Source organism: Takifugu flavidus, chromosome 15, assembly GCF_003711565.1.
Source record: "Takifugu flavidus isolate HTHZ2018 chromosome 15, ASM371156v2, whole genome shotgun sequence".
Taxonomy (NCBI): domain Eukaryota; kingdom Metazoa; phylum Chordata; class Actinopteri; order Tetraodontiformes; family Tetraodontidae; genus Takifugu; species Takifugu flavidus.
Window position 1 is genome coordinate 12219715 of NC_079534.1, and position 27993 is coordinate 12247707.

General features: G+C 42.3%; 1 protein-coding gene across 40 annotated transcripts; it reads left to right on the plus strand.

Annotated features, from left to right (window-relative positions):
• Window positions 1–7: 7 nt before the first annotated feature.
• epb41l3b (erythrocyte membrane protein band 4.1-like 3b) lies at window positions 8–27952 on the plus strand. Of its 40 annotated transcripts, none has more exons than XM_057055758.1 (27): window positions 8–165; window positions 10169–10329; window positions 11190–11327; window positions 12976–13080; window positions 13222–13264; window positions 13338–13413; window positions 13568–13786; window positions 13913–14000; window positions 14496–14540; window positions 14939–15091; window positions 15211–15308; window positions 15618–15793; window positions 16032–16231; window positions 17306–17890; window positions 19140–19196; window positions 19614–19649; window positions 20063–20128; window positions 20669–20845; window positions 21320–21379; window positions 21788–22438; window positions 23188–23217; window positions 23290–23367; window positions 23869–23952; window positions 24129–24227; window positions 24424–24504; window positions 24811–24926; window positions 26956–27952. In XM_057055758.1, the coding sequence occupies exons 2-26, from the start codon at window positions 10180–10182 to the stop codon at window positions 24919–24921; spliced, it is 3606 nt and encodes a 1201-aa protein (XP_056911738.1). In that variant the 5' UTR covers window positions 8–165; window positions 10169–10179; the 3' UTR covers window positions 24922–24926; window positions 26956–27952. The 40 variants fall into 40 exon arrangements, with proteins under 40 accessions (XP_056911738.1, XP_056911736.1, XP_056911740.1 ...); XM_057055756.1 differs by lacking the exon at window positions 8–165 and adding an exon at window positions 4145–4304; XM_057055760.1 differs by lacking the exon at window positions 8–165 and adding an exon at window positions 4145–4304 and having other exon boundaries at window positions 21788–22435.
• Window positions 27953–27993: the final 41 nt, after the last annotated feature.

Genomic DNA, 27993 nt, shown 5'->3' on the forward strand with positions numbered 1-27993 from the left:
CCACACGAGGTTTGGCCGATCTGGTCGTGTCGCTGCGGTAGAATTGTGTTCCACTGATTATTGTAGGCTGCCGCCTAATGTTGTGTGACTTTCTTTCGTTTGTGTGCTTTTTCTTTTAATTCCGGGCTTTCCCGAACTGCGACGACTGCGACTCCGGCTGAAATGGTGAGTAAAACTGCCAGGAATCCATTCACAAAACAGGGAAGTATGACACGGAGCGCATAATAATAACACAGAAGTTACAACGGCCGCGTAGAATATCAGTTTTCAGTTCCAGTTTCATATTGCTTTTACTTTTAAAGGTTAGGGACTGCCAGAGGAAGCAGCACTATCCCGACTCTGCTGACTCCAATCTCAGCTTTCCAAACCCTCTGACTCTTGTCTGGTTCCTCTGAATGTGCTGATTGTGTCGAGTCTTTCTGCACATGAGGCATGGCCTGAATCAGCACTTCTCTCAGCCAGTTCCTTAACTTTTTTTTATTATTGTTATCCATACCTGCTGAGCAAGCATGCTTCCATAGCTGATCAAAGGTTTGCTGGGCAATAGGAAGTCCTCCCAGTGTGCGCTTCTGCTCTCCTCTAAATAGAAATGTGCAGGAATCTAGTGCAGGAAAGGGGTTTGTGTTGGTATCCTGCTCCACAGACCCAGATGTGCTTTAACTTTATTTCATGGTGATTTTTGTGCCATGGTGGTTCCCATATCGCACATGATAATCAATGATCTTAAGATGGATTGCAGACTGCACAAGGCTATGACACAAGGCTAAATAGTTGTAATTTTAATGATTATACAGTGCAGAGATCACCAAAGGGGGGGAATAGTGAGCATTCCTTCTGCTAGTGCAATTACTGATACATTTTAAGTCACAAATAGATATATTGCTTTCTGGGAGAAGACAAGGAATTCATTCTGAGACCAGTATTCTGCCACTTTTTGCCACTGTGGATGTTACTATGAGGCTGAGCAGAGAAATCAATGGGAGGAAAAACAGTTTGAAGCCTAGAAAGTTCATGGCATATGCCAGCTGTAACATGGAAAGTGCATAAATGTTGTGGTTGACCTGGTTTCTTGCCTATTTTTTTCCAAGCGGGGCCATTTTCAACGCAGGAAAGTTGTAATTATGGACAAGTGGTGGGGACTTTCCAAAAAAAATATGGCTTAAACTTGAGTCCAACACATTATTCATCAAGTAATAACATGGTATGATCTTGTCCTGGCATTTAATTTAGAAGGTAAAGTTTAGCAATCTTAACAAGAAAGGTGGCGTCACACTTCTGACTGACGCGACGCACTCTCTTCCGTTGTTACTGCTGTATCTAACCTCTAATTTTACACTATGTTGGGTGATTGCCCTGCAGTTTCATGGTGAAACTGCCAGCGGTATCATTTTATTGTCAAGTGAAGGCTTTTATCAAAGTGACATGCAAATAAAGTGAAGGTGTAGGAAGTTCATGGTCATTTGAGGAGTCGTGAACATGTGAGTGACATCATTGACAGCGTGTTGCTAAGTGCAGAGATAAGCATGGTGTCAATCCTGCTTGATTCCTGTGTTTTAGCCAGTAAAGAGCTGTCTCTACCTTATCAAGCTGGATGGAACCTTGAGCCAGAGGAGCCTGATCCTTGTGGGCTGGTTGGAGTCGATGCTTCCTGTTAAAAACTGCTGCCATTTCTGTGACTTTGTGCATCTACGTGTGATTGTTGTTTATTTTAACTCCCATTCTCATTTGAATCGTCTAAAAAAGAAAGCAAAACAAGACATTCTTGGCAACTATGATGCTTAAAAACACTTACAGTAACTATACGGCTCTGATGTTTGTAACTATTCCTTGTGGAGTCTTGATGAAGGCTCTGAAAGACTTAAGGGACCTCTTGGCCCTGGTTTTCCAAAGGTTAAAAAAATGCAGACTTTTATTATTCTTAAAGATAAGATGTGCTTCCCTTAACACACTATGGGTGTGTCTCTCACCATCCCAGTCATAATGACCTTTCCTGTTAATCTCATGGAACAGTTTTATTAATTATGAGTTAACATGTGGCCCCTTGAGGGTGAAGGCTTGTGTGGCCCAATAGAGGAACATCGTTACCGTGATTTGGTAATTTAATTCAGTATAAATGAAGTCGGCATTCATTCCGTGAGAAAGCCTTGGGACAACTTGGGAATGTGATTTGCTGTTAGGGCAGGGAGACCTTTTGAAAAGTCTGAGATTGTGAAGATATTTTTCTTAAAAATGAAGTAGTCGTTTATGGCAAACTGGGTTCAAGGTTGCAGCTGCTGAGCTACAACAGGAAACGTCTGCAGTGTTTAAGAACCACAAAGTGGAGTCCAGCGATCACATGATGTCTCTTTCGGACGGCTTTAATCATTATCTGCTCAGCATTAACCACACAGTAATCACAATATGGATAAGTGTGTGTGTGTGTGTGTGTGTGTGTGTGTGTGTGTGTGTGTGTGTGTGTGTGTGTGTGTTTATACATGTACATATATAAACATGTACAAGTGTTGCAATTTGTCTCCAGGCTTTGACTCAAGACTAAGGTCAGGAAGTTTTATGTTACGTGCAGAGACTTAAGGAACTATAGGGTTTACATACGTGTATATAAGTATGTTAAAAAAGAAAAACCTCAAATCACTTGAGTAAAGAAGTGAATCCTCTCTGAGTGACCGACCAAGCTGTGAAGAGAGACTTGTCATGATAATGCTTTTCCACTTGCTCTGAGTGCAGATAACTGTTGCTTGCTTAGAGAGAACTGACATACGAGTTAGTTATTACTGCTTATCACAGTGGATTCTTCAAAAGATGCACCTTGCTGAAGCACGTCAGTTTATATAAGGGATCAAAGTCCATCATCCACAGCCTTGAAAAGGAAGCATTAACAGTTATCATATATTCATTAATCATAAACAGTCTTTAAATCAATCTCTTTTACTTTTTAAACTAGAATTATGACTAATATACACACAAGTAGACAGTGAAAGGAGTGTTTTCAGGGTGTAAAACTATGCTTATTTCAGACTGGCTGTTGTCTCCATCTGTTGTAACGTTGTTCTCCATCCAGCTGAATCCACTTATTATGTAATGTAATTAGTTGTAAAGTAGTGCTTCAGTGTAAAACAATTCTTGTTAGTGTCACTTGGCCTGTTTCATTAGCTGTGCAGCTGTATATCTGCTCTGCATTAGCAAACATTTAGATGACGGCCTTGGCTTTTTGACTTGGAGCTCCGCAAATAACTGCAGCATGAAAATCTCTGGAGCCGTAATGTGCGATTTGCATAGTGAATGTTGAGGATGAAAGCAAGTCCATGAAATAAGAGTCAAATGCGTGACCTTGTTCCCACAGTGAGGCAAGACCCGCAAATCCACTGAGGGAACAGCCCAGAGACTAATTAAAAACTAGCTTTTATGTGAGTGTTTTATGTATTTCTGCACACACTCCCACATGTGTATGGGTCAACATGTGAGTGTTGCTATCGGCATGTTTAAATGTATGTTTTTTCCTCTCTGGAGAATATTACTGAAACAGGACGGTGTATGTAATGTATGTATCCCAGGGCAGTATGAGCATTTCTTCATGATGTGAAAAAGAAGAAACAAACACTCCCACATTATTTGTGAACTGGATACTCGAAATGTAGCTCAGTCCAACTTTAAAGGTTCTCCTTATGCATTTAATCTACATGGTTTGGATAAGTGAAAGTGACAGCAAGTACGAACGTTGAAGATTGTTCTTTGAAAGCCATCACAAACATATGTGGTCTTTAAAATGCAAGAATTAGCTTTGCAACAGTGTCTTGAAAATGAAATGAATCGTTTCCTCCCATTTAGTATTAGCACTGTATTATGTATGGTTTTGTTACAGAATCTAGTAATGATCCCAATTTCTAATATGGACGTATGGCGTTGTAACCATTGACCCTCTGTCCTACATGTCTGACATATAGGACAGTCTATTTGTCTTTATGTTTATGATTTACTGAGTTATTTAAACCGATGATGGAGCTTTTAACCCTTCAATCCTTTCAAATTTCCGACCTAAGTCCTAAATCCCGGGATGTGGTCTGAATTGTACGACATTATTCAACATTATTGAACGGGAAAATAATCGCGGCCGTGAAGGCCCCACCAAGACAGCTGTGCGCGCGCGCGACTGCGACTGATATATCCCAGAATTCTGCTGTGGGCTGCAAGCTGGCGCGTGATAGGCTGTTGTGGGGGGGGCTGCACCAGGCAGCACCGCTGTCAGGAAACGGGAGCTCACTGCGAATGCAGCCCGTATAGCCAGCAGAACGAAGACGCTCAACCTGGTAATAAACCTCTTTTCACTGCCTTTTCCCTTCTGTTATTACACCTGAAATGCCGTAACAGATGCGCGCTCCATCGCCCGTTCAGATGGTCGCGTTCTCTTCCTTCCTCGCCTTATTTTTCTGTCGTCTTGACCGCAAGACCCCCGGCTGATGACATGTAATTAACATTAAAATACACTCCGGCTCTTCCACTCTGGCAGGAAAGCAGACGTGGCTTCTCCGTGTACGAAACGGCGCTCCGGAGCCTTTTAACCTCACTATTTTGATGTCTGACAAACGTGCGTGTGCGGCTAAAACGGTATCAAGCGGGTTTTAGTGAATGAGCTGTGTTTAGCCCTCGCTGTTCTGTAGCCAGGAGTCATGGGCGGATCTATCAAATAAATAAGGTATAGCTGGTTAACGTGCTCCGGTTTCGAGGAGTGGACGTGGAAAATGGATGCAGAGGAATACGAAGGGGATGCATTTCCGACACTGGTGGGCGAGCTACAGCCTGGAAACGACGAAAACGTTAAAACGGTTCCGTTTTCCGACGTTAAGGCGACACAGTTGTCGGCGCTTTTGATCTGCAGTGCGGTAGGCGTGGTCAGGCACGCGCTGGATCCTCCGTTAACATCCTCGCATCCTCCAGTGGTCGAAGGCAGCGAATTAGTGATCCACTCCAATGTCTGTACTCATAACAAGTCTTTTAATATTTCATCCCTGACATAATCCACATTCTGTCCGAACGCTTTGTGGTTCAGGAGTCAAATCAACTTTATTTTTAGATTGTGAAGCCACAGGTTTGTCTGAGAAGACCCCCCCACACACACACACACACATACACACACCCAGGTCAAAGTGAACTTTATTATGTTCTTTTTAATTTCTAAAATCCTAGTTGAGTATGTTGTGTATTCGCATTCATAGTGGATGGTGTTGTACTGTAATAATCCCACTAGAGTTCAAGTTATTGTCGATGGAGTCCTAATTATCTGTTCACAACAGGGTTCCAGGCAAACTTTTTGGGCACGACACAAAATCGTCCCCAAATACATTTTGAACCGTCCCAAAGTGAATCTAGGTCCCCCCCCCCCTAAGAAATTCAAGGTCTATTGCCATAAAAACGGTAATCAGATGATTAGCAAATAAACAGAGGCAATTGTATGCAATACAATTGATTTTAAACAGGTTACAAGAAAAAAATAACTACTTGAAATTCAAGCTGAGTGACAGACGGATACGCACGACTGACAGAAGTGTCAGTCCGGCTGGCTTACGCCTGAATAGCCCCGCTGGCTGGCTAAGCCTGCTGCTGACTATTACCAAAGTACTTGGTAATTTTATCATATCCTTGGTGAAATCATAGCTGGTCTTTGCTCTGTTTTGTTGTGTTTCCTTGCGGCATCGTTACTACATTACTCTAAAACTCTTTGCATCTTGCCTTTCACCTGTTTTAGGGATGGGAGGTGTCTGGATTAGGGACCACCTTAAATAGACAGCGTCTGACCGATGTAATGAGCTCACTCGGAGACAGAAACGTGCACTGGTTATAGGCTGAGCTGGTGTTCTGCTGGTGCAAAGGACCAGGCATCAGCCACACCCTAGCAGCCTTCTCCCACAGGTTCCAGGGTGGGGAATAAGGCTGCTGCGATCCATAGGTAGAGAATGTTTTCGATTTTCCACTGCTAATTAGAAGAGCTGTTCAGATGAAGTGTCAAGCTTTGCCAAGAGGTTGTGTGTGGATATATGCTGCAGGGACTATTTCATTTATAACGACATCTATATGAAGTTGGTGACAATGTTGTTAAGCGGACAGGAAAGTGAAACACGAGTGATACTTTTGGAGGAGTTATGCACACAGCATCTTTGAAGCTCTTCCAGGTCCAGAAGGTCAATTGGACTGTTGAAAGAGTAAAGAGAGAAACATCTTGCAGTTTCTTTCAACAGCCCATTTCTGCTAAACCTTGATCCACTACAATGACCCAGATGAATGAAAACCTTAATGGACTAGCTATAAAAGCCAAAGTGCTTTACTGTTGAGCATCTAAAAGTGCATCAGCCTGATCACAAGAGCTTATAGGCCCATTTTACTGCTGCCCAAAACACATTCTAAATTCTTCATATAACAATAAAAACATATACAGGTGGTCATGTCCCCCAACATTTAATCAGATTACCAGGTAAACTGTCAGGGTGATTAAAATAAACTATACCTACTGATGACAATAGGGATATTTGAGCACATATGTTATTTAAAAAGGCAACGTTTCATGAAGGCAGAGCATCTAGATAGTCTGGGGCTGTAGATACGCTCATGAATCAGATTCAGCTCTGAGTCAGATTGATAGAAATTTAATTATCATTAACATTTAAAACCTTCTGCTCTAATTACATGTTGTAAAAACATGCCAGTCATTTTTTGAAATTTCTGTGCACGAGTGTTGTAAAGAAAAGTTGCAGCCCTCTTACTTGGCCAGACGCATATGATATATTGAATACTTAAAGCTAATCCCATAAATTGCCTAATGATTATTGCCTCTCTTGGCCGCTGCATTAATCTTCTAAGAGTTATTTTAAGTCTTTAACAACAACCCATGTTTTGCCCTTTAACAGTGACTGCACAGTGGGACTGAGAAAGATTGAGATCTTTTAACTTTAGTGTGGATATTTGTTTTATGAACAGATTGATCAGCTTATGGCTAATGCACGCTGACACTGACAAAGTGATGACGTCTCCTCATTAAATAAACACTCACAGGAAAATAACACTCTCAAAATTAACACGTCTGTCTTTTGTGTCCTTGACTTTCTCCAGTGTGGGAGCTCGTAACACCAAGAATGTAAATAGAGCAAGCTGACAGGATTTATGGTCTCCTCAGCAAAAATGCTCTTAGCTTAGAGCCACCTTCAAGCTAAAGATCTAAATATTCCCAGGTTATTATTAAATTGCGTAAGGTCTCCTGTCTGTGTCTATGAGCTCAACCAAAGTATCTTTTAAAATGGACATGAAGATACGATAAAAGGGAACTGACGCCAAATGAGGAAAACCCAAGATTTCTGGGAAATATTAATTGGTCTTAGCGTACGAGCAGCGCTCTGTTCAGCTGACCAATCCAGCGAGATGGTATCCAGTTACAGTAACTGGTTAGTGTGACAGCTGTCAGCGCGTCAGCCATGTAGAGAACTAGGCCCGCTCTGGCTGGGTCCTGCCCAACCTTTTCCCTTTATCTCACCTCCATAAAGCTTCCAGCAAGGCTGCATTGTTATGGGGAAAGGGGTTCCAGAGATGGGCCACAACAGAGACGTACATCAGTACTCAAGAGAGATGGCTGTCCCACACCTTGGTAGCTATGTGAACCCAGGAACATGAGTCATTTCCAGTGTGGAAGACAATCACAGTTCGACCCGAAAGTGAAAATCTGCCTGAGCCTTCGTTACTAATCTGTGATTAATGTAGAAGCATCACGATAAAGCTGCTAGGTTGAGTCAGAATATCCATCTTGGCACTCTTCGGCAGCGTGATTTGATTATTTTTGGATGGGAAGTGTTAGTTTTTTACTGGCAAGCTGGGTTTGATTCAGTGCGGGCTGCATTCATTTAGAGTATATTTAGCTACTATGATGGCAGTTTGTTTCTTTGAAGGGGATCTGCTTTTGTTCTTCTCGGGCCCACTTTATTAATGACCAATAATGCTAACTGCTCATAACTAAAGTTGTGTGGTTGCCTTTTGCTGCCTCAGATTTACTGATGCAAGAAATGTATAGCATCACCTCCTGACCATGTACCATATTGGTCTGACCAAATTACTCAGGGTGTTTTACCTACAGACATTAACAGAGCTGTTATGAAATGTATGCTGTTTGTTTCTGGCTGTTAATACGGTCTGAATACAGCTTTCTGAATGAATAATGTATGTGCCGGAACACGCACGGCTACTGTGTGCTGTTGTATAGTTCTGTGAGGAGTGCCAGTCACCATTGACTGAATGTATTCTTTCTCGGTTTCTATGGTGCCAAGATGTTCCTTTCCTCCGAGCCTTCCATGGTTCCTGTTTGGTTGTAGGGCCAAGGGAAGCAGAGGTTAGCGTCAGCTGTCAGCTCAGCTTCTCCTCGACACTACAGCCAAGAGGTTTTGACAAGTTTGTGCCCTTTCTTTGATTGCTGATTGGACAACAGGCTATTCTAAAAGCTAGGGTTGCACTTCATTTTTGCTCTTTCCTTATTTCACCATATTCTAGATTTAGTAATCTGGTAAAAACCACTGCCGTGATTGAAGGTTCGAAAGAGATAAGTCAGCATGTGTCAGTGACCTTTGATGGTCATGACTGCAGTAAATGCAGAAGCTAACAGCATTATGAAGGGAGGTCAGTTTGGCTTAGTGCTTTTTTTTAGCAGTCTGAGTGGATACTAACTACAGTTTCTAAACTGACAGGCCCTTATTTGAAATCTTTTTTAACGTAGTCCACGTTAGATTCAAACTTGCCCCTTTTTAGCAAAGATTTAGGATACATTATTTCAACTTATTAATGTTGGCAGGCATTACTTTTTGGGGATCACCTCTGCAGGGTTGTGTGTTGAACAGCGCCACCTGTCTCTTGTGCTGAATGAAAGACGAGGTAAACACGGGTCTATAATTAGAGCGGGGGGGGGTGTCAGGCTGACTGCAGAATGACAGGCATCTGTACTACAAACCCTAGACTCTGCAGCAGTGGATCTCTCTCGCTGCATACGTGCCCTCTATATCCCCCCATCTCCATGTCGGAGCTCGTGGGTGTGGTTACAGCAGGAGCCCTCATTACTACCCGGTTCATTGTGATAGCTTTTCTTTGAAAAATACCACTTTCATGACCTTGGGGATATCAGAGACAGGTATTCTCTGATATGCTTTTATTCCCGGGAGGAGGCTGTCATCCTATGAAAGATGCATCAGAACATAGTTGCCTGTCAGTGTGTAATACACATGACTGCAGGGAAATGGAACAGCAGTGTCATGCCTCCAGCTTAGCTTTTACTGCGCCTCTCTTTTCAGTTGTTTTTAATTAGTCAACTCACATTAAAACAATGCTTTTCCTTATTTAAAATCTTTTTCTTTAGGGCAGTAATTTCATTTTATTCATTTGGAACATGCACTGATCCAACTGGTGCTCCCACAACAGGCTGTGCTTGTTATGTAGCACAATTCTGTCCAGTGTGGCTGAACAGAGATGGACATCAATATTTTTGCTTTATTGCGACCGTTATATCGGAGACGACCTAGTTGACAATCCCATTAGCTATTTAATATGGTGCTGGAAGGATGCAACAATGCATTCTTAACTCGTCACATTGTTAATATATTGAGGTTATGCCCTCAAAGCTGGAAGAAAATCACCATTCTGTCTCCTCCTTCTACTGTGTGACAGGGTTTTGGTTGGTTTTTTTGCCACATAAATGCTATGGAACACAAAATTAGCAAAAAAAAAAAAAAAAGTCAGCTTCTTCTTTGATGTAAGTACATTTTATATGGGTGGGTCGAATTTGCATTCATTTTCATTGGTTAATCACTGCCAGAGACCATGTCAGTATTAAATGTATTATTTTAGTACATTTTAAGAAATTTTACAGGCTCCATTGGATTAAAGGCAAAGAATATCTTATCTTGACAGTTCAATTTCCGAACAGCCGTGTAAATTGTTACATTTGAGGTAGCAGAAGTACAAGAGATGTTCACGGCCATCTGCTGAAAGTGCACTTAAAGCACTTGAATAAATTTGGCTTTTCATTTTTACCATTAGTCAAAATAGACCTCCAGACCTTGACATCGGAGAGTCAAACAGGGCAGATCGGTTCATAACTAGTCAGATGACTCACCTAATGTTTCCCTGCCCCCCTCTTTCCCTTCTTCAGCATGATTTACCATGACAACTGAATCAGGCGCAGACTCTGAGGCCAAACAGCCCCAAGAGAACAAGGAGACAGAGAAGGAAAAATCCAAAGCGGCCGAACCAGCTTCGCCAGTGCAGCTTCCTGCCGCTGCTGGACACAGCACCCCCGCAAGGAAACAACAGGTCAGACTTGTCATCATCACATCCAGCCAAATGTTATTTACAGTTCCGATCCTGGAAAAGACAGAAAGGAGAGCAGCCAAATAGATTCCTCTCATCCTGGTCTGTGAACTGGAGACCTTCATGACAAAATTCTAGCTTTGAAAGATTAAGGCCTTCAAGTAAATGGCTGTATCTTGAAAAAGAAAAAAAGACACGTCCCCCCCTGGTCAGTCCTCTCTAGTGACGCACATGCTGAAATCTTGTTGTCCCCACTTTGTGTCCCACATCTGGAATTTGACACATAGTTTTTCTTATTTCTGTCAGTCACAAATCATCCTCATGCTAAAAGAAAGTGTCCTTAAGTGTCTCGAAACGAAAGCACTTTCAAAGGTGGTGAAGGTAATTGGTTAATAGCAACGATGTCTTAGATCCACAGGGACAAATCTGCATGAGCTCCATTAGGTAGGCGCATTATGATGCATGTAGCCGGAGGACAGAGATATGAAAATTTCAGTGTAAAATAAAAGGGGCATGAAATTTACTCTCTGTGTAATTAAGAATGGAAAATGTGTGTAAGCCAAAGAGCGGCATTTTCACATGAATCAGTCAGGAAGGGCTTTGTTTTCAGTCAAGTAGAAAATTGGATTTTCTCTGTATTAAGACAAAATGGCAGTCGGAGCTCTTCACAGTAGGACCAGGTTAATTTAGGAATCCCAGTCTCCACCTTTGGGTTGTGGACATGTGACAGAACAGGTGCTTTTGTCCTCAGTGAGAAACTGACATTTAGAGAGAAAGGAACTCGTTTGACCTTAAAGTGTCTCAGAAAATGTCACATATGGGCTGTTATGTATGAATTATTCACTGTGTAAATATTCCTTAAGGATTCACTGGACGAGGACCAGTTATCCCATAGCAGCAGTCGTCTCTCCAGGTCTCCCCTGAAAGGAGTCAAGAAAGTGAAGATAATGCAGTGTAAAGTCACATTGCTGGACAACTCCGACTACACAATTGATGTAGAGGTGAGCAGCTGGAGAACGGTGGAGTAAAAAAGAGTCCAACACCAGTAATGTTCCTGATTTCACTCATTTGTTCGGGTCTTGCAAATGTACAAAATGTAGCTGTAGATGAGCTTTAATTTTAGTTTCCATCATAATTTAAACAATTACTATACAAACACCACTAATGTTCTTTTGTTTTGCCCAATTTGAAGTCAGTTGAAACATTTGACAAAGTTTGTCCTAAAAGCTCTGATTGCTTCTTTGCTAACTTAAGAATAATGTAACAAATGAACAGAAAAAATATTTTCTTATCATGTAGCTGACACAAACTGGGGAAAACACAGCATTTATTTAGGGTGTGATTTTTTTTTTATATTAAAGAATGGATATTAAAGGTAAATATATGCAATTGCACTGAATGAAATGGTAAAAAAAGATTTATATTTCATGCTGCACTGTTGAAATGGATCCAGGCAAATTTAGTTTTTGAGCTGCAAAAAAAAAAAGTACAAAATTAATCTTTGCTTATTGATCCATCGGTTGGGTTATAGATTATTTAGGAGGGAACAAATATGACCAACGGAATGGGTGACTGGAAAGAACTGAGGTCTGCCCCCACACTGTCAGCATGGTTATATCTAAGTGTTGGACTCAATGAGGTCAGAAGCCGGTCAGATAATTGACTTAAGTACACTTTAGTTCCATTTAAATCTGTCCATTATGCCAAGTTCTGACAGGTTTCTCCTCCCTGACCCTGTAAAAGAGATCCTGCCCCCCCGAATCTTTATCAATCTCAGCACCAACGCACAATCTAAAACAGAGTTTCTGCAACTGTGGATAAATTACTCTGCTTAAATTAGACCAAGTTCCGAGCAGGAAACCGCCTGAAGCTATTATGAGGGCTTCGCTTCTCAATGCGTCTGTGGTACTTTGTGTTTTCTTCTCAGCACTGACTTGCACATTTCCCTAAACACGGACATTAAAATATCACCTGTCATGTGTAACCCACAGATATTAATGAAAGGAATCTGTAAACTGGTGAGCCATGTGATATAGTTTAAGCACTGGATATTGATCGGATTAAGGGTTTAATAAAAGTAATTGTTCATCGCAGCTCTGCTCTTCATTCTTCCCTGCGGCTACTGGTTTTTGTTTTTCATCTTGATATTGGGAAATATGTTATTATCATGATATAAATGTGCCTTTTGCGCTGATATTGGGCATTTGAAGGAGCTCAACATGATCTCACTCTGGCTTTAAAGGTTAGGAGTTCAAGAATGAATGATAATATTGCCCCAGATAGTCCTGCTGGTGGACCGTCCTGCCTCCATCATGTGTGAGAATACCCGGTCTTGACTCTTCGTCACAGAGACGCTACAATTCTACTGAATTATGCCATGAATAATTAAAATGTAACACAGTTACATAATTTAATCCACTGAATTTGGTGTGATTCAAATGCAGACAGTGTTAGTGTGAAACTAATCTTGTAAAGTATTACCCTAGCCCATTTAGAAACTAAAGATTAACAACATTAATTCAAGAAAATCGAATTGTCCCTGAGTAAAAGTACTCTGATTGAATTTCATTTGTGTAAAACAGAGGTGTGTTCTAAAATTTTATGTTTAATTATTCCACTCTGTGTTTTATCTTTAATGTCCCCTCACAGAAAGGAGCCAGGGGCCAAATGCTCTTTGATAAAGTATGTGAGCATCTAAATTTACTCGAGAGAGACTACTTTGGCATCACATATAGAGACGTTGAGAATCAGAAGGTAAATATGTGGTTTGTTTTTTATAACGTTAAGTGATCACATAGCAGACAAATTGCACTACTGGACATGGTGAATGAAAATGTGTTGTTTCTTTATTTCACCAGTGTGTTTTTTTTCTCTCTCTCACTCTGTTCTTTTCAGAATTGGCTGGATCCTTCTAAAGAGCTGAAAAAGCAGATCCGGAGTAAGCATCATAATAGCAATAAATGGAAGGGTCATAGAAAGTGACACATCTTAATGTTCTTTTCATGTCTCAGCTGGTCCCTGGAACTTTGCCTTCAATGTCAAGTTTTACCCTCCAGATCCTGTCCAGCTGGCTGAGGACATCACAAGGTAAGAGGATTAACTAGAACTTAACTAAAATTTAAATCAAGTTTCAAGCATTTTTATAGTTTTGGACTCTTAAATATAGTTTAATTAGCACAGCCTGATTGGGCTGCTTGTGTTTACAGGTGTTGAATTTTAATGCATCAACTTCCTCTCCCAGGTACTATTTGTGTCTGCAGCTGAGAGATGATGTGGTTTCGGGCCGTCTGCCCTGCTCTTTTGCCACCCACACAGTTCTAGGCTCTTACACGGTGCAGTCTGAACTGGGAGACTATGACCATGAGGAGCTGGGCAGCGACTACCTCAGTGAGCTGCGCCTTGCACCCAACCAGACCAAAGAGCTTGAGGAAAAGGTCATGGAACTCCACAAGAGCTACAAGTTGGTTTCCATAGTTTGCTTGGTCTCATTGTCCTGCATAGTGTTTGAAATCAGTGGCGTCACTGAAGTTATAATAGAAACACTCACGTCTGTATTTGTGCCTGTTGTTTTTATTTGTTTTGTCAGGGGGATGACACCTGGGGAAGCAGAGATGCACTTCCTGGAAAATGCCAAGAAGCTGTCCATGTACGGCGTTGATCTCCACCACGCTAAGGTAATAAATCACCTCAAGCGAGCCAGGTTTATTGTCTTCGTTGAAATATGTTTGATGCAAATGGAGAAAAGCCTCCCAACCACAGGTGAACAGTTGATATTTAGTATAAAGTAGTTAAAAGAGCTTGTTTTCTCAATGCCACATTACGTATCCTTTGAAGCTGCAATAACACATTCCACTCATACGGTCAGCAGTGACGCTTGCCATTGCTACACCTCTGGCTCTGAGACATCATGGCTGCTGCTGAAATGCCTACGTTTAACACGCCACTGCTGTTTTACCGATTGACTTATTTGTGTCACTTCTTCTGCTGCGTTTGGTGGAGGTTTAGCTGTTCATAATCTGTGGGCCGCAGAGGATCAGTCCAGTCATTATAACACGCAGCTGAAAACGCGGCCTTGCTCAAACTGAGCAGGCTTCAGTCCACGGTGCTGTAAGTTTTGATGCCCCAAAAAAAAAAAACGTGTCTTTTCTCCTTTCTCATTAAATGCAAAGTTGGTAGGGCATCTCTATGAATGCTTGGCTCCATCTGAGGGAGAGGTAAGAGGCGTGTGTGTGTGTGTGAGGTTTCTACTTGTGCATGGTTATTTGTTTCAGCCATTATGTAGTTGAGACTAAGCGGTCTTGTTTGATTTCAACCAGCGCTTCCCTCTGAAATGACCATTATTGGTTCCACCTGCTCCTCTATTGATTTGTGAAAATAATCGTTTTGTGCTTCATCCATCATCTCGCAAGATATCACTGTTGCTTTAGCCAGCTGGTGCCCCTTGACCTTCGCAGCAAAGATTACCGTAGTATATGCCTGAATCCATTCTCCACCTGCCTGCTTTATCCTGATAATGCAAATAAGTTGTTATATATAATAATAATTAGTTTGTTTTACTAATTTGTGCATTAACCCCTGATGCGCTTTTGTGTTTGGTGTGTGTTGTCTGTAGGACTCTGAGGGAGTTGAGATCATGCTGGGAGTTTGCTCGAGCGGCCTGCTTATCTACAGAGACAGGTTGCGGATCAACAGGTTTGCTTGGCCTAAAATACTCAAGATTTCTTACAAGAGGAATAACTTCTACATCAAAATCCGTCCGGGCGAGGTAATTACCAAGACTTCCTTTTGAGAACCTGAGAACCTTCACAGACTAATTTCCAAGACATTTCCAAGGATGAAAAACACTTTTATATATTTAAGCTCACACATCTGTCTTTATCGCAGTTTGAGCAGTTTGAGAGCACGATCGGTTTCAAGCTTCCCAATCATCGTGCTGCCAAAAGGCTCTGGAAGGTCTGTGTGGAGCATCACACCTTCTTCAGGCAAGTCATGAAGGAGGTGCTGGGGTTGCCATCAGTACTTTACTCTTTTCCATCTTTTTTATTTGCTTTGTAATGTACCTGTAAATATCACTTCGCTCTTAAAATAATTGTTTTTGGCCCCTGTAAGAAATCCTTATTGTTCTGTGGTACTGTTGACTCCACTCAAGTTTATGTTGGATTCTTTGGGTTTGTAAAGTCTCTCTGGAGAATATCCAAAGTGATGAGGAGCTATTTGACAGTGCATAGCATCAAATGTGGGTTTATTTTCTTTTCACCTGACGTGATGACCCTGTTTGTAACTTGTGACAGGCTAGTGTCTCCTGAGGCGCCTCCAAAGAAGTTCCTGAGTCTTGGCTCTAAGTTTCGCTACAGTGGCAGAACGCAGGCTCAGACCCGACGGGCCAGCTCTCAGATCATTAGACCTGCTCCGTTCTTTGAGCGTTCCTCCAGCAAACGCTACAACATGTCCCGTAGTTTAGATGGAGGTAGGATTTTGATTTGCAGGAATCAAATCTGAATGTTAATTAGCATTATTTGAATTGCATTTTTGTTATTTTACTTCTTTAAAGAGATCGTGCAGCCATAGAGCTGCACTGGGAGTTAAAAAAGGATGTACAGGAGTAAATTAAAGGCTTTTTATGCCACTGCCGACAGATTAGTGGTATTCATAAAGCCACATTGAATCCAAATTGTCACATTCATCTCCATGTTCCCGCCTTTCAGCCCCAATTATGGAGAACCACGAGACTCTTATGAAAGACAGCTCTGCTGATGGAGTGGCTCGAGTTAAGGGAAATATCATCACCACTGTAACTCCAGAGAGAAAAGCAGAAGAAGAGAACGGAGAGCAGGAGGATGCCCAGAACGATGCGGCAGACAAGCCAGACCCTGCTGCTTCCACCCCTCTCCACCAAGAAACAAAGGTAACACTAGGTCAACCGGTTCAGAACAAATTCTGTAAAATATTCCACCAGACTGTCTTAATAGCTGCTGCAAGAGATTTTTTTTTTAATCCCCATTCGAGATTTTAGAGTTTTCTTTTCTGCCTTAATATTAATGGCTGAATTGCTTTCAGCTTAAACCTCTTTAGTTCAATGCCTATAAAACGTACTCACCCCCTTGGACATTACCCCGTTTTGTCGCTTTTATACATTAAGCTTTTATACAGGTCCCAGCAGCCTTTGGGCAAAGGGCGGGGTACACTTAGCACAACTGGACAGCTCATCACATAGCTAGCATCATCAAACAACCAAAAACGGCATCAGGGGAATGGAGAAGAAAAAGACACTGTTCAGAAAAGCTCATATTATTCTTCTTATTATTGTGTGAGGTTTATTACATGGAAATCACCTAAAACTCATGACTCAAAGATCTAATCAGACTGGATGCCAATGATATGCTTGAATGTCACCAAACACAGCACATCAGTACAAACACTGACTTCACTGACCGGGACGTTTGGTAGTGGCAGCATCATGCTCTGGAGATGCTTCTTAGCAGCTATCCCCAAGCAACCTGACAGAGCTTCAGCTGTTTTGCAGGACAGTATGAAGACAATTTGCAGCTTCCAGATGTACCAACATACACCTAGATTCAGCGCTGTGGTTATAGCCAAAGGCGTATCTACTAAATACTGACCAGAGGGGTGAATATTTGTGGAAAATACTTATTTTATATGAACCATTTTGAAGCAATCATCAGTAGTTTTAGTTTCTATTGACCAGGATTCTATTGACCAGGATCTCATCTATAAAAGCAACAAAACGAGACAGCGTCCGAGGGGGTGAATACCTTTATAGACATTGTAGATGAGGCATAAATGCTTCCCATCTTTTGTGCGCTTTACTAATTAGCGTTTCCTTTTTTTTTGTCCTTCCTTTGACCCCACATTATACTTACGTCTGTGTGCTCATGCATATACAACTCCGCTCCCCTTTCCATTCCCACTCCTCACACACACGTGAACTCACTTTTTCATTGCCACTTTCCTCAATCAGCGCCCCCCTTGTGTATACACAGACGATCCCCTCCGCTCTGAGCTCTCTCTCCCCTCATCTCCTATCTCATTCACTAAAATACGGCGGAGGCGCAGGGAGAACGCACATAAGCGAGCCTCCTCAGTCAGTCCAGGCAAGAGCAGCACAGGGCGTTGCCGCCGTCAGGCCCTTGCTGATCGCAAAGCTGCGCTGCTAGATGAGCAAGCCTTGCTGCTCGTGGCACGAAAGCAGAGACTGGAGCAGGGCAGGAATCATGGCGGCACACTCTTCTCCTTCTCCCTGCACCTGCCCGACCTGTCCTCTGTCTTGGACGAAGACGGTTACATCACCTTCCCCGATCTGTCCAAAATGCGCTTCCTCCCTGAGTGTGCGCAGAACTTCCTGCCCATCAAGTCACCGTCACTCATCCCCTGCTTCCTCTTCATCTTCTTCTTCCTGCTGTCCACCTCCTTCTCCGTCCCATATGCTCTTACCCTCTCCTTCCCACTGGCGCTGTGCCTCTGCTACCTGGAGCCCAAGGGAGCCTCCCTGACTGCCTCCATAACCCAGGGCTACCATGACCATGACAGTTCAGAGGAAGAGGAGGTGTGTGCGTTCGTATGCCAGGTCGTTTCAGTACCCGCCTCTGGCTTGGAGTAAAGGTTGATAATAACATGTAACCCTTGACTCTGTCTTCTACCTTGGCTCTGCTGTTTGCCCAGTTCAGAGCTGACCTGGAGACTGTCTGTCCCAGTGTCTTTCAGTTCTACTTTCAGAACCTCATCTCTTCGTGGTCACATGCTCATTCTGTCATCAGCATTCTCATCACTCATGTGCACCGAGATGAATCTCCGAGCCACCATGCTGTCATGACTTTTCTTGTGTTTCCATGTTTCTCCTTCATGAGAGGGTTAGACATGAACATTTAGCAGCAGGTGCTGCCTTTTACTCACGCCAACCGAGCATTTGACCGCTGGGGCGTTCTGCATTCTTTGTGAACGTTCGTCAGCATATTTGCTGCAGCGTAAAGTCACTAGACAGTACAACCAAAACTCTGACATGTTAAAACGGATAAATACAAAATTTTAAATCAAATCCAAATATTAATATTTGTCTTGTTGGTGCCTGATTTTTTTAAATTCCCCTTTAGTGTCTAATCTTTATTTGTATAAGTATATAGTTTTGTGCCTAACTCCTCTCAGTGTTACCCACATCCATTTTTAAGAGTGTTTCCAGCAGGACACCAGCTGCATTGAAACACCGGCATATTTATTACTGTATGTGTCGCTCAGTCTCTCTGTATTGGTCTTTTTAAGTTCAGCAATGCAGAAAAAATACACTAATGTCCGTTAAAATTTTCCCAAACCCAAGGAAACTGCCAAGATGTGACTTTTTCCATCGAATGCCACACTAAAATTATAAATACAGGGAGACTGTGAGTAGCTGTGAGTGAAAGAATGAATGTGACTGATTTCAGATCATCCTTCGTGTCACACTGCATGGAGAGGAGGGAGAGCCTGAAAGTCAGTTTACTGTCAAAATCATTTTAGACATTTAGAATTAATTATTAATCTATTAATATCTGACTGACTTTAGGCTTAAACTTCCTCTGAATCCGATTGGCTTGCTTTTATTTTAATCAGTTTTATTTTTTAAGTTGTTTTCCTAATCTTATTATTAGGGTTGTCTAATAATGTGTAACTTACAGATAAAACAAATGCATTACAGTTTTGTCCATTTGAGGTACTGAAACCTGAAAATGCATTTTTAAGAGTTGACATGTTGGGCTCTTGTTTGTTTTTTTTGTTTTTTATTTCCTTATTATTTGGAATTGGTTTTGGTCTGTTTGTAAAAGCAGACCGACAGCGAACAGACTGACTTTGCCATTGATGGAGAGATGACTGCAACAGAGGTTTGTACATTGTATATTTATTCATGAAAAATGCATTCATGGGAAAACTAGGACAAATTCATGGATAAACAAGTGTTTTTGTGTGTGTGTGTATATACATATATATATATTTATTTATTTTAAGTGTGTATATTCAAAAAAATATAAACACAAGTTTGTACAATGTGTAATCTCTGGGAATATAATATTTGTATTACAACTCATTTACTCTTTTAAAATGCTAAGCTACACATGCTACTATATCCGGTTCATGCGGGCGAACATATTTTGGGGGAAAGTTCAAAAACAAAACCCTTCCTTTAATAATTGAAGCGCTCTTTGCTGTCAGTTATCTTTGCTCGCTACTACTTGTCAGTCTCGTCACCTTCTTTTTCTTTGTCTACTGAATTCTCTTCACCTCTCCTCTTTCGCTGTCAGTCGGAAGCAGACGAGGAATCTGAAATACAGACTCAGGTACACTGGGCTCACTTTTATCGATCGGCCCTGCTCGATGCATCAAATCCCCGACATCCTCACAAGATGCCCCGAGCCACTCGGCATCCACCATCAGTCACTTGCTGTCTCCATCTTGGCTTACTGCTTCTGTTGTCACGCATGCTATCGCACCATTTGCAGACCCAACGTCCACACTTCCCTGGGTCGTCTTCACACCGTGTTGTACGACATTGCAGCTCATTTCTTAAATGTCTCTGATTGCAAATAGTGGAAACATATTCATATTTTTGTGAATTGGTTTTCAGAACCTGCGCCTTCAGCCTGTACCCCATTAACAGCTTTAATATATAAAATAAAGCTCAAAGTCCCTGTTAAAATAAGAAAAAAAAGCACCTTTAACTATAATTTGATTTTCCTCTTGTGTCTTACAGTTTAGTTGCATAAGACGAGTTAAAGGGGAAAACATTTTTATCAGACATATTAATCTGATGCTAGAGGTTGGTAAGAAAACTTGGCATGAGTGAAAAATGCATGAGGTGCTTTTGTGGCAAGTCTTGACCAACATGAATAATCCGCTAGCATCGAACGTTGTTTCCAATCTAACAGAATTTTGCTGTGAGCGTCCAAATTTGTTTTTATAAGGGTGAATTGAAGTTAAACTAATTTATTTGCACATATGCTCAGTTTGAGATTTGGAAATGTCCTTAATTAAACCCATAAAACTTGTTTTCCTGCATGAAACAGTTATTATTCTTTAAGCTGCCCCTTCTTTAAGTTTCAGTTATCATGTGGATGGAAACTTTTGTTGTTTTTGCAAGTTCTTGTGCAACCAGCCCGTTGCTTGGCAACTATAAAATGTAATGAATTAGATATGATGCAGTTGAGTCAGGTTTGTAATGAATGTCTGCAGCGTACGTGCTTCTTTTTGGCAACTCATTGGATTTGCAAGCTAACATTAGACAGAGCTAGCATGGCCATTGTTCCCCTCCCTCTGCCCAATGGCCTCATCCTATAATATGGTTGACCGATTACTGTAGGATACCTCGTCCCCAGCTGAGGTGGTCAAACACCAGACCAACATCAGCGAACTGAAGCGCTCCTTCCTGGAGACGGGTGATGGCACGCAAGGCCCGACCGAATGGGAGAAGAGGCTGTCCTCGTCTCCCATGTGCTCACCAAGATTTGATGAGGCACCGATGATTGAGCCCCTGGATGTAAGCGTCGGTCTGCAGAGGACTGAGTGATAGCATGAGTGTGGACATTTTTCCTTGAACGTCAGTGCCGATAGGGTTAAGGGAATCGCGCAGATTAAAAGGTCAGAGATCTATTTTAAAATAAAGTCGTGTGTTTTGTTGGTTCTATTGAGGAGAAGGTTCAACTAAGATATGGGCCCCTGTCAGAGAGTTTATTCTGTAGTCATAGAGAGTTATTACCACGTCTTAAGTGATGTAGCTGATGAACATTTATCAGTTTATATCATGGATGATGGAGCCATTAATCACTTCTATGACTGCTGTGTCCTGTCTGTGATGTAAATGCTTCGCCTTCCTCAAAATATTCAGAATAATTCATTGCTGACATCAGAGGCTGAAGCCTTTGATCTGAGTGTTGAAACGTGTGCTCTTGAACGTTGTGTTTTACAGCGTTAACTGTTGTGAAATTGAACCTTTGTTTTTCTTTCCCTTCAGACTGAAGAAAAGCAGTTTGATGGAGAGGAGATGAAAGAGATGGAATCTAAAGCCACAGGGGTAAAGTTCCCTCTCCATTAGTAAAACCATCTGTGTCTCCAGTATGTGGTCGTATTTGGCCCTTTGTGTCTTTATACGTTTGCTATAGCCGTGCACATTACGTGATCTATTAACACCTGCATTTTTGTCTTTCATCTCTGTCCTTTTCTTATCTCTCCTCCACTTGCTTGGAAGCATGAAACACCTTTTGCCCTCAAAGTGTAGTAACCTCGATAGCATTCGAAAAGAAATCAGTTTGATTTATAAAAGTGCCCGTTCGGAGGAGTCGACTGTAAACACGTTATTTTCCACTCGACTGGTTTAAAAAAAAAAAATGACCTCTCAAACGTATACTTGGTGTCTTGGCTGTGTGATGCCCTGTCTGCTAACCTTAACAGCCCATTTCAAATAAGCTGGGTGTCTCCTCAGGCTGCAGGGTATCAGATGAAATTCATGGTGGATAGTGTCGGAACCGATTTGGCCACCTCCTCTGGGCCGCACGGGATTAGTCTGTCAACCACTTTGGATGACGACGTATTCATGGATGGCACCCTCAGGGAGACAGATGAGCGAACCTCTGACTCCCAGGAGGACGTGTCGGAGAGGTCAATGTTGAAGGTCAGCCCCAGAGCTGTTACACAGGAAGTGTCGCAGGCCATCAGTGACAAGAAGGGAAGGCTTATTATCTTGAAAGATGCTGAACATAAAGAGGAGGACGAAGAACCCGGAGAGGCTGAAGGCGTGGAGAAGGAATTGCCTCCATCAAAAGAGAAAGAAATGGTTAAAGAAGACGCCGCTGATGTTCTGGCCTCTATAACAAGGGAAATCAAGAAGCAGCATCCGAAGGTGGAAATAAAAACTAACGGCACGCAACAGATTAACGGTAGTGACTCGCCTAAAAAGGCCATGGTGTCGTGGATCTCTGAGGAGGTGAAGACTGTCGCGACAAAGGAAGTAAGTGAGGGAGAGAGCGTTGAAGCGCCGCAGCAAACGGCAGAGATCTTCACCTTTGAAGAGGAGCAGTCAAAGTCCAGCCCGACCCAGATCACAGTTTCTGAATCTTCAGCTTCTTTTGCGGTGGTACAGTATAAATACTAAAAACAGCTGGGTTTGGCTGCCCCCTCCACATCTCCACCACCACCCTCCCCCACTGCCTTCCATTAAGCAGCAACCAAACCAGTCTAACCACGGCGTAATTGAATCTCGAGCATGGCTAACTGGCCCCCTAACACCCTCCGTTTATGCTCCCACACTTTGTCAAACTGCTGTTTTCAGTTGCAGTCAAACCTGCTGCTTCTTTTTCAGCTCTTAGCTCTTTTGGGTTCATTTTTGGGTTCATTTATTTGTTGACAGCGCAGACCGCTTGCCTCCACCTTACCATCCAAGCCCCCACAGCTGATAAGGAAAGAAACTGGAGCTCCTGCTATCTGTTTTTTTTTCCCTTCCTACCATATTGCTCAGCCGCACCTTTCCTTTAAGCGAGCTCCGTTATCAGTCCCCTGGAAGCAGTGACTTCAGAAACTGGCTCAGTGCCACCCCTGCAGCTTTCACTGCCTCATCCTCCAAAATCCCCTCACTGACTGCGATGTCAGGCGAACAATTGTATGGGTCTACCAGAAAGTGATTCTGCTCTACTCAACAGTTTTACAAAAGCAGACCAGTTGAAATTTGCGGCTGGCGGATGATTTAATAAACTGATCGATATAATGGTGTTCCATACAATCCGTGTGATATTTACTCCTCTTTTCATTTTCCACCATCTTTCCTTTTGCCCTTTTTTCTACTGTCGATGACAACTTTGACGCTCCTCTTTTCTCTCTGTCCTTTAGTCTCTGGGATCCTTTTCCTCCTTTTCAAAGGTGACCACACCTCTTTTTTTCTGTCCCTTTGTATTATTTTTGATGATCTAATGGTACGATTTACATCTACAGACACACTCTGAACCCAAGGAGAACCCAGTGGTCGCCACGGAGACAGAGGCGGCAGGGGCCAAGTCAACAGTGCCAGTGGTAAATATACAGAGGATGAGCCAGCATCTTTAGAATTGCACCTACATTATGGACTAGTATTGAGTGGATATATGCAGTAGTTTGGGGAAAACACCAGAAAGTTGTGCTGCGTTTGTGGAAATGTTGCTGATATTACGTTCAGATCACGGTTGTAAGAGCTTATCTTCTCAGTGCACAGTTTTGTGGAATGGGGGAAGAGTTTGTTGCTGATTATTGTCAGCAGCAGATGGACAAACAGCCGGATGGCTTGTGATTTGTGCTTTCCAGTATGGTCCTTTATCTGGACTGGGGGTGCTAGTCTGCCTGTTCATTTCGAGTCATCATAGCCTTTGGTTTGGTCTATAAGAATGCATCATTCATTCCTGTCATTTCAATAACTGTGGAAGTATTTTAAGAATGGAGACAGTCACCTCAGAATACAGAACTTTGCAGCTACCAAAGGTTGTTTGTGCAGCTGTTCTCACTCTTATTTGTGCTCTTTTTTGCTGTTTTATTCATTAGAGTCTTGACACCACTGATGCCGGAACCAAAGAGATGCCCGTGATCCACACAGAGACAAAAACTATCACCTACGAGTCTGCAGAGGTACACAGATAAACGCTTTACTTCCATCCTACATTAGCCCTTTTAAAAATTTGCCTCTAAGACTGCTATGAATAATACATTGATAGTAGATTAGCCTTTAAAGGCTATTTTTAGCCATTTGGGGCAGCTGGGAACACAAAGTTTGTGTTGCTCTGAGTGATTGTGTTTTTGTACAGGTTGACACTAATGGTGACTTTGACCCCGGTGTTCTCCTGAGTGCTCAGACCATCACTTCAGAAACTACCAGCACTACCACAACCACACACATCACAAAGGTCAGTTAACCAACAGACGCCTCAGTCCATCAGGTGGAGCACCCCCCCCCCCCCCCCTTCTGATTTACCTTCATGTGTTTTTACCTTCTGCATTTAATGGAGGTATTGCTATGATGGGTTTGCTTAATCTGTCCAATCTAAGCCTTCTTGCCGTGTTTTCCTGTGTGTATGGTGATTTTATGCCCTCGGACATCAGATGGTGAAAGGAGGGATTTCAGAAACAAGAATCGAGAAAAGGATCGTCATCTCAGGAGATGCAGACATCGATCACGATCAGGTCTCTTACAGCTTCTCTGTTCTTTAACCATTTCTCCTCCTCGTTCTTGGATGTGATTTCAGAAAGTGGATGTTGCATTGGCTGTGAAAATAGTAAAATATCGGTGAACTGTTTGGCCCTCAGCCTTTTAACCACATGATAAGAGTAGAGTTAGGCGTGATAAACTGTGAAAAGTATGATTAATAATAGGTTCCTTCCCTGTTGACATGTTAACTGAAAATCCGACATCCTCCCGCTCCCTCCCCGCCTTCCCTGTTGTCTTTCTCCCCCTTTTGGTTCCTCCTGGCACTGCACATCCACATGCAGGCTCTGGCTCAGGCCATAAAAGAGGCTAAAGAACAGCATCCTGACATGTCAGTGACCAAAGTAGTGGTACATAAAGAGACAGAGATCACTCCAGAAGAGGGGGAGGACTGACCCAGGTAAGAGAGTGAGGTCCTGCTCCTGCTCCTGGTCCTGGCTTTGGTTTGGTCACGCTGTTGTCTTTAACTAGACTGTTTTAGGGCATGCTGCTTTCCCATCACCACTCCTCTCTACTACAGAAAGCCCTTCTTCTGTACCACTGGAAACTAATGTTTCACACACCCACACACACACACACACACACACACCCACACCCTGCAGGGAAAAGGTCAACTGATGCGGGCTTGTACACAGACAGGTCTTAATTCTTGATGGCAGTGTCACGTAATGTAGCATTTTACTACAACGCTGCCCCCTGCTGGATATCATTTGGGAGATCGGCGAGGTGTCAACATTATCATTTTTATCTTAAAAACTTTAAAAAATAAAAATAAAGATCTACCCACTTTCTAAGATGTACAAATACTTGTGACGTCTTTCAAAAACATTGTCTGCACAATGTTTGTCTACATTGTGCAGCATGACAAAGGTGGCAGGAATGATTAAATTCCAGCCAAACAGGAATATGTAACTGCAATCTGATCTTGAGCTCAAGGACGGAGCAGGCTTCTTCTTGTTTTCAACTCTGCTCTTAAACAAACTAAAGGCATTTAAATAAACGACCTAAATCATTGCAAACCAAAAAGTCTTATAGTGTATTTACAGCAGAACTACATCTAACCGTATATGTGTATATTTGAAGGAGAGAAGGTTGATCTAAACTGTACTATCGACAGCATGAGTCAAATGAATTGCAACAGACGTCTTTATTACAATTTCAGACATTTGGAAACTTTTTCTTCTTGCTGTCGGACAAAAAGGGGTCAGCAGTTTCGACAAGCCTTCGCTTTTGTTCCAGCTTGTTTTCTGTCCGCTCAGCGAAACTGAGATCAAACATGGAGCTGCATCAGGAGAAACCGCCTGTAGCCTCCGATTGCAACACCTGCCTTTTCCCTCTCTTCTCTAAGTAGTTGAACAGATCAGCCAGGTTCCCTTTGTTCCCCTTTTTTTTATCTGAAATGTTTTATTTCACTGAACTTCAGCAGTCCCACAGGGCAGGTTTTGCATGTGTGAGACTTCCAGGTTGGAGACGTTTGCCTTTTTTCATGTGCTGTGTGTGCGTGTGTGGTCTGCCTCATTAACACCTCTAACATTACTAAATATTTTTGGTTGGTTTGTTTTCCTCTCATTTGTGGATGCATCGTAGATACACACAGTGTCAGCTGTACATAAACTATTGTTTATCTGCATATTTATAGTGCGCAAAATCAACTGCTACATCACTGATTAATGGCCTCAGCAGCTGTGATACAATAACACTAGAAAATGGCCGATGAGATTGACATCTGAAGATGTCCAAGTCCATCAAAAGTGTTCCGTCTTCATTTGAGGATACAAACCGATGTTAAGTGTAAAGGTGTTGCCACTGAAGGGCTCTGACATCATCTGTTGCCATTCCACTGCGGTGTCAAGGTTCACCTGAGTGCTCCATGTTATGCTTCAATAGTGAATTACTGCTGTAAAGGTGGAGCATTCTAAAGGACAGAAGTAGCTCCTGTTTGGGTAAAAAGTCACAGCACGCTATTGGTTTTGTGAGTTAAATTTTTGGATCTTTTTTTTTTTTTAAACCCTCCTTATTCCCAACTTCAATGAGGATTTGGTGAAGGAAACATGGTGTCCTTCTGCTCGATCCTCCTGCTCATCATAGCTAAGTGCATCAATCCAGGACAGCTGGACTTCTGTTCTCCCGCTTGTAGGTGTTTCTCTTCTCCTCTGAAAGGCTCCTTCGCTTGTTTCCTTTCTGGATTGATGCACTTACAAACATGATGTTTACTTCATCGGAATTTGAGGGGGTTTAAAATCAGGAGTTGAGATTAATCAATCTGATTTTGTGAGATATCTGTCAGGACGACTGTGTGTATCTGTGCTCCCCCTCAGACCTTCAGTGTGTTCCTCAATGAAGCTTCCATCAGCTCTGTCCCTTTGGTCTCAATGTTCCAATTTAAATTTGAAAGTAGAATTAATGTTGGTTTCCTCCTTTCTTTCCAGGAGTAACAGCTGAGGGCTGATCTCTCTTTCACCGCCCAGAATCCAAATCTCCACATGACTCCCAGATCGTCAAGGCCACAAATGCTCTCCGAATGCTGCGGCTCCTCAGTCCTCACAGGCATCAGCAGCAATAAACAAATTACATGTCCTGCATGAGAAGGAAGATATTGTTGCTTTACCAAACTCAAAATGCCAAGATTATGTTGAAATTCCATCGTGAGCTGTACTCTCCCCCACCCGTGTGCTGAGTCCCTGTGTGCAGCAGGCAGAGCTGTTCCTTTCACGGCCTTTGGTACATTTTTTATGATTAGCCGGAATAATTATAGCAGTATTGTTTTTATTTGTGAATAGAAGCCATCACTCCAGAAACTTAAACCGCTGTAGGCTGCCTGTGTTAGGGAGGATACACCACTTCAGCTTGCTGTAGAAGCGCCGACCTTGTCGTTGTTGCCAGCGAGCCTCGCCTCAGCCACTCCAGTGATTTCAGGTCTGTCGCAATGTCGTAGCGGAAAGATGTACAAAGAGAGCTTTTCAAGGAAAATATAAAATATCTCCCAAGGTTGATTTTTATCATATCTGCTTGATGTTTTTTTTAGCGATCATTTTTTCATTTTTATCATCTGTCATCTTGAATATGCCCCCACACATTGACAAGAAGAAGCTGTTCAGATAAAATGCTAAGGAATTAAGATTTTAATGTGCTTGTGCAGGCTTTGGATATATACACACACTTGCTGCCTCTGTAGGGTAGATGATCGGTGGCAACACAAGTCCCACAGGTGATTGTGAGGCAAAGTGCTGAGACTGAGCGCTGTCAAACCCCAAACAGTCCACTGCTGTCACTTCCCACATGTCAGCTGTATGTACCCGCTCATGTGTTCGGCTGTATCTGAATAACCGTGTACCTCCATTTTTTTTCCCCCTTAAAATGGTAAAGTCTTTTTTTTTTAATTTGCTGTTTTTTCCTCATAATAAATTGTTGACTGTGGAGCTAAAACTTGACTGAAGGCTACGTTTTTTACATCTAACATTGCAACG

Excerpts from the sequence above, each read along its gene's own strand:
- epb41l3b (XM_057055758.1), top strand. The coding sequence starts at position 10,180 with ATGACAACTGAATCAGGCGCAGACTCTGAGGCCAAACAGCCCCAAGAG. Across the intron at positions 13,787-13,912 it reads GAACTCCACAAGAGCTACAA|GGGGATGACACCTGGGGAAG; the intron begins GTTGGTTTCCAT and ends TTGTTTTGTCAG. Across the intron at positions 20,129-20,668 it reads ATATTAATCTGATGCTAGAG|GATACCTCGTCCCCAGCTGA; the intron begins GTTGGTAAGAAA and ends CGATTACTGTAG.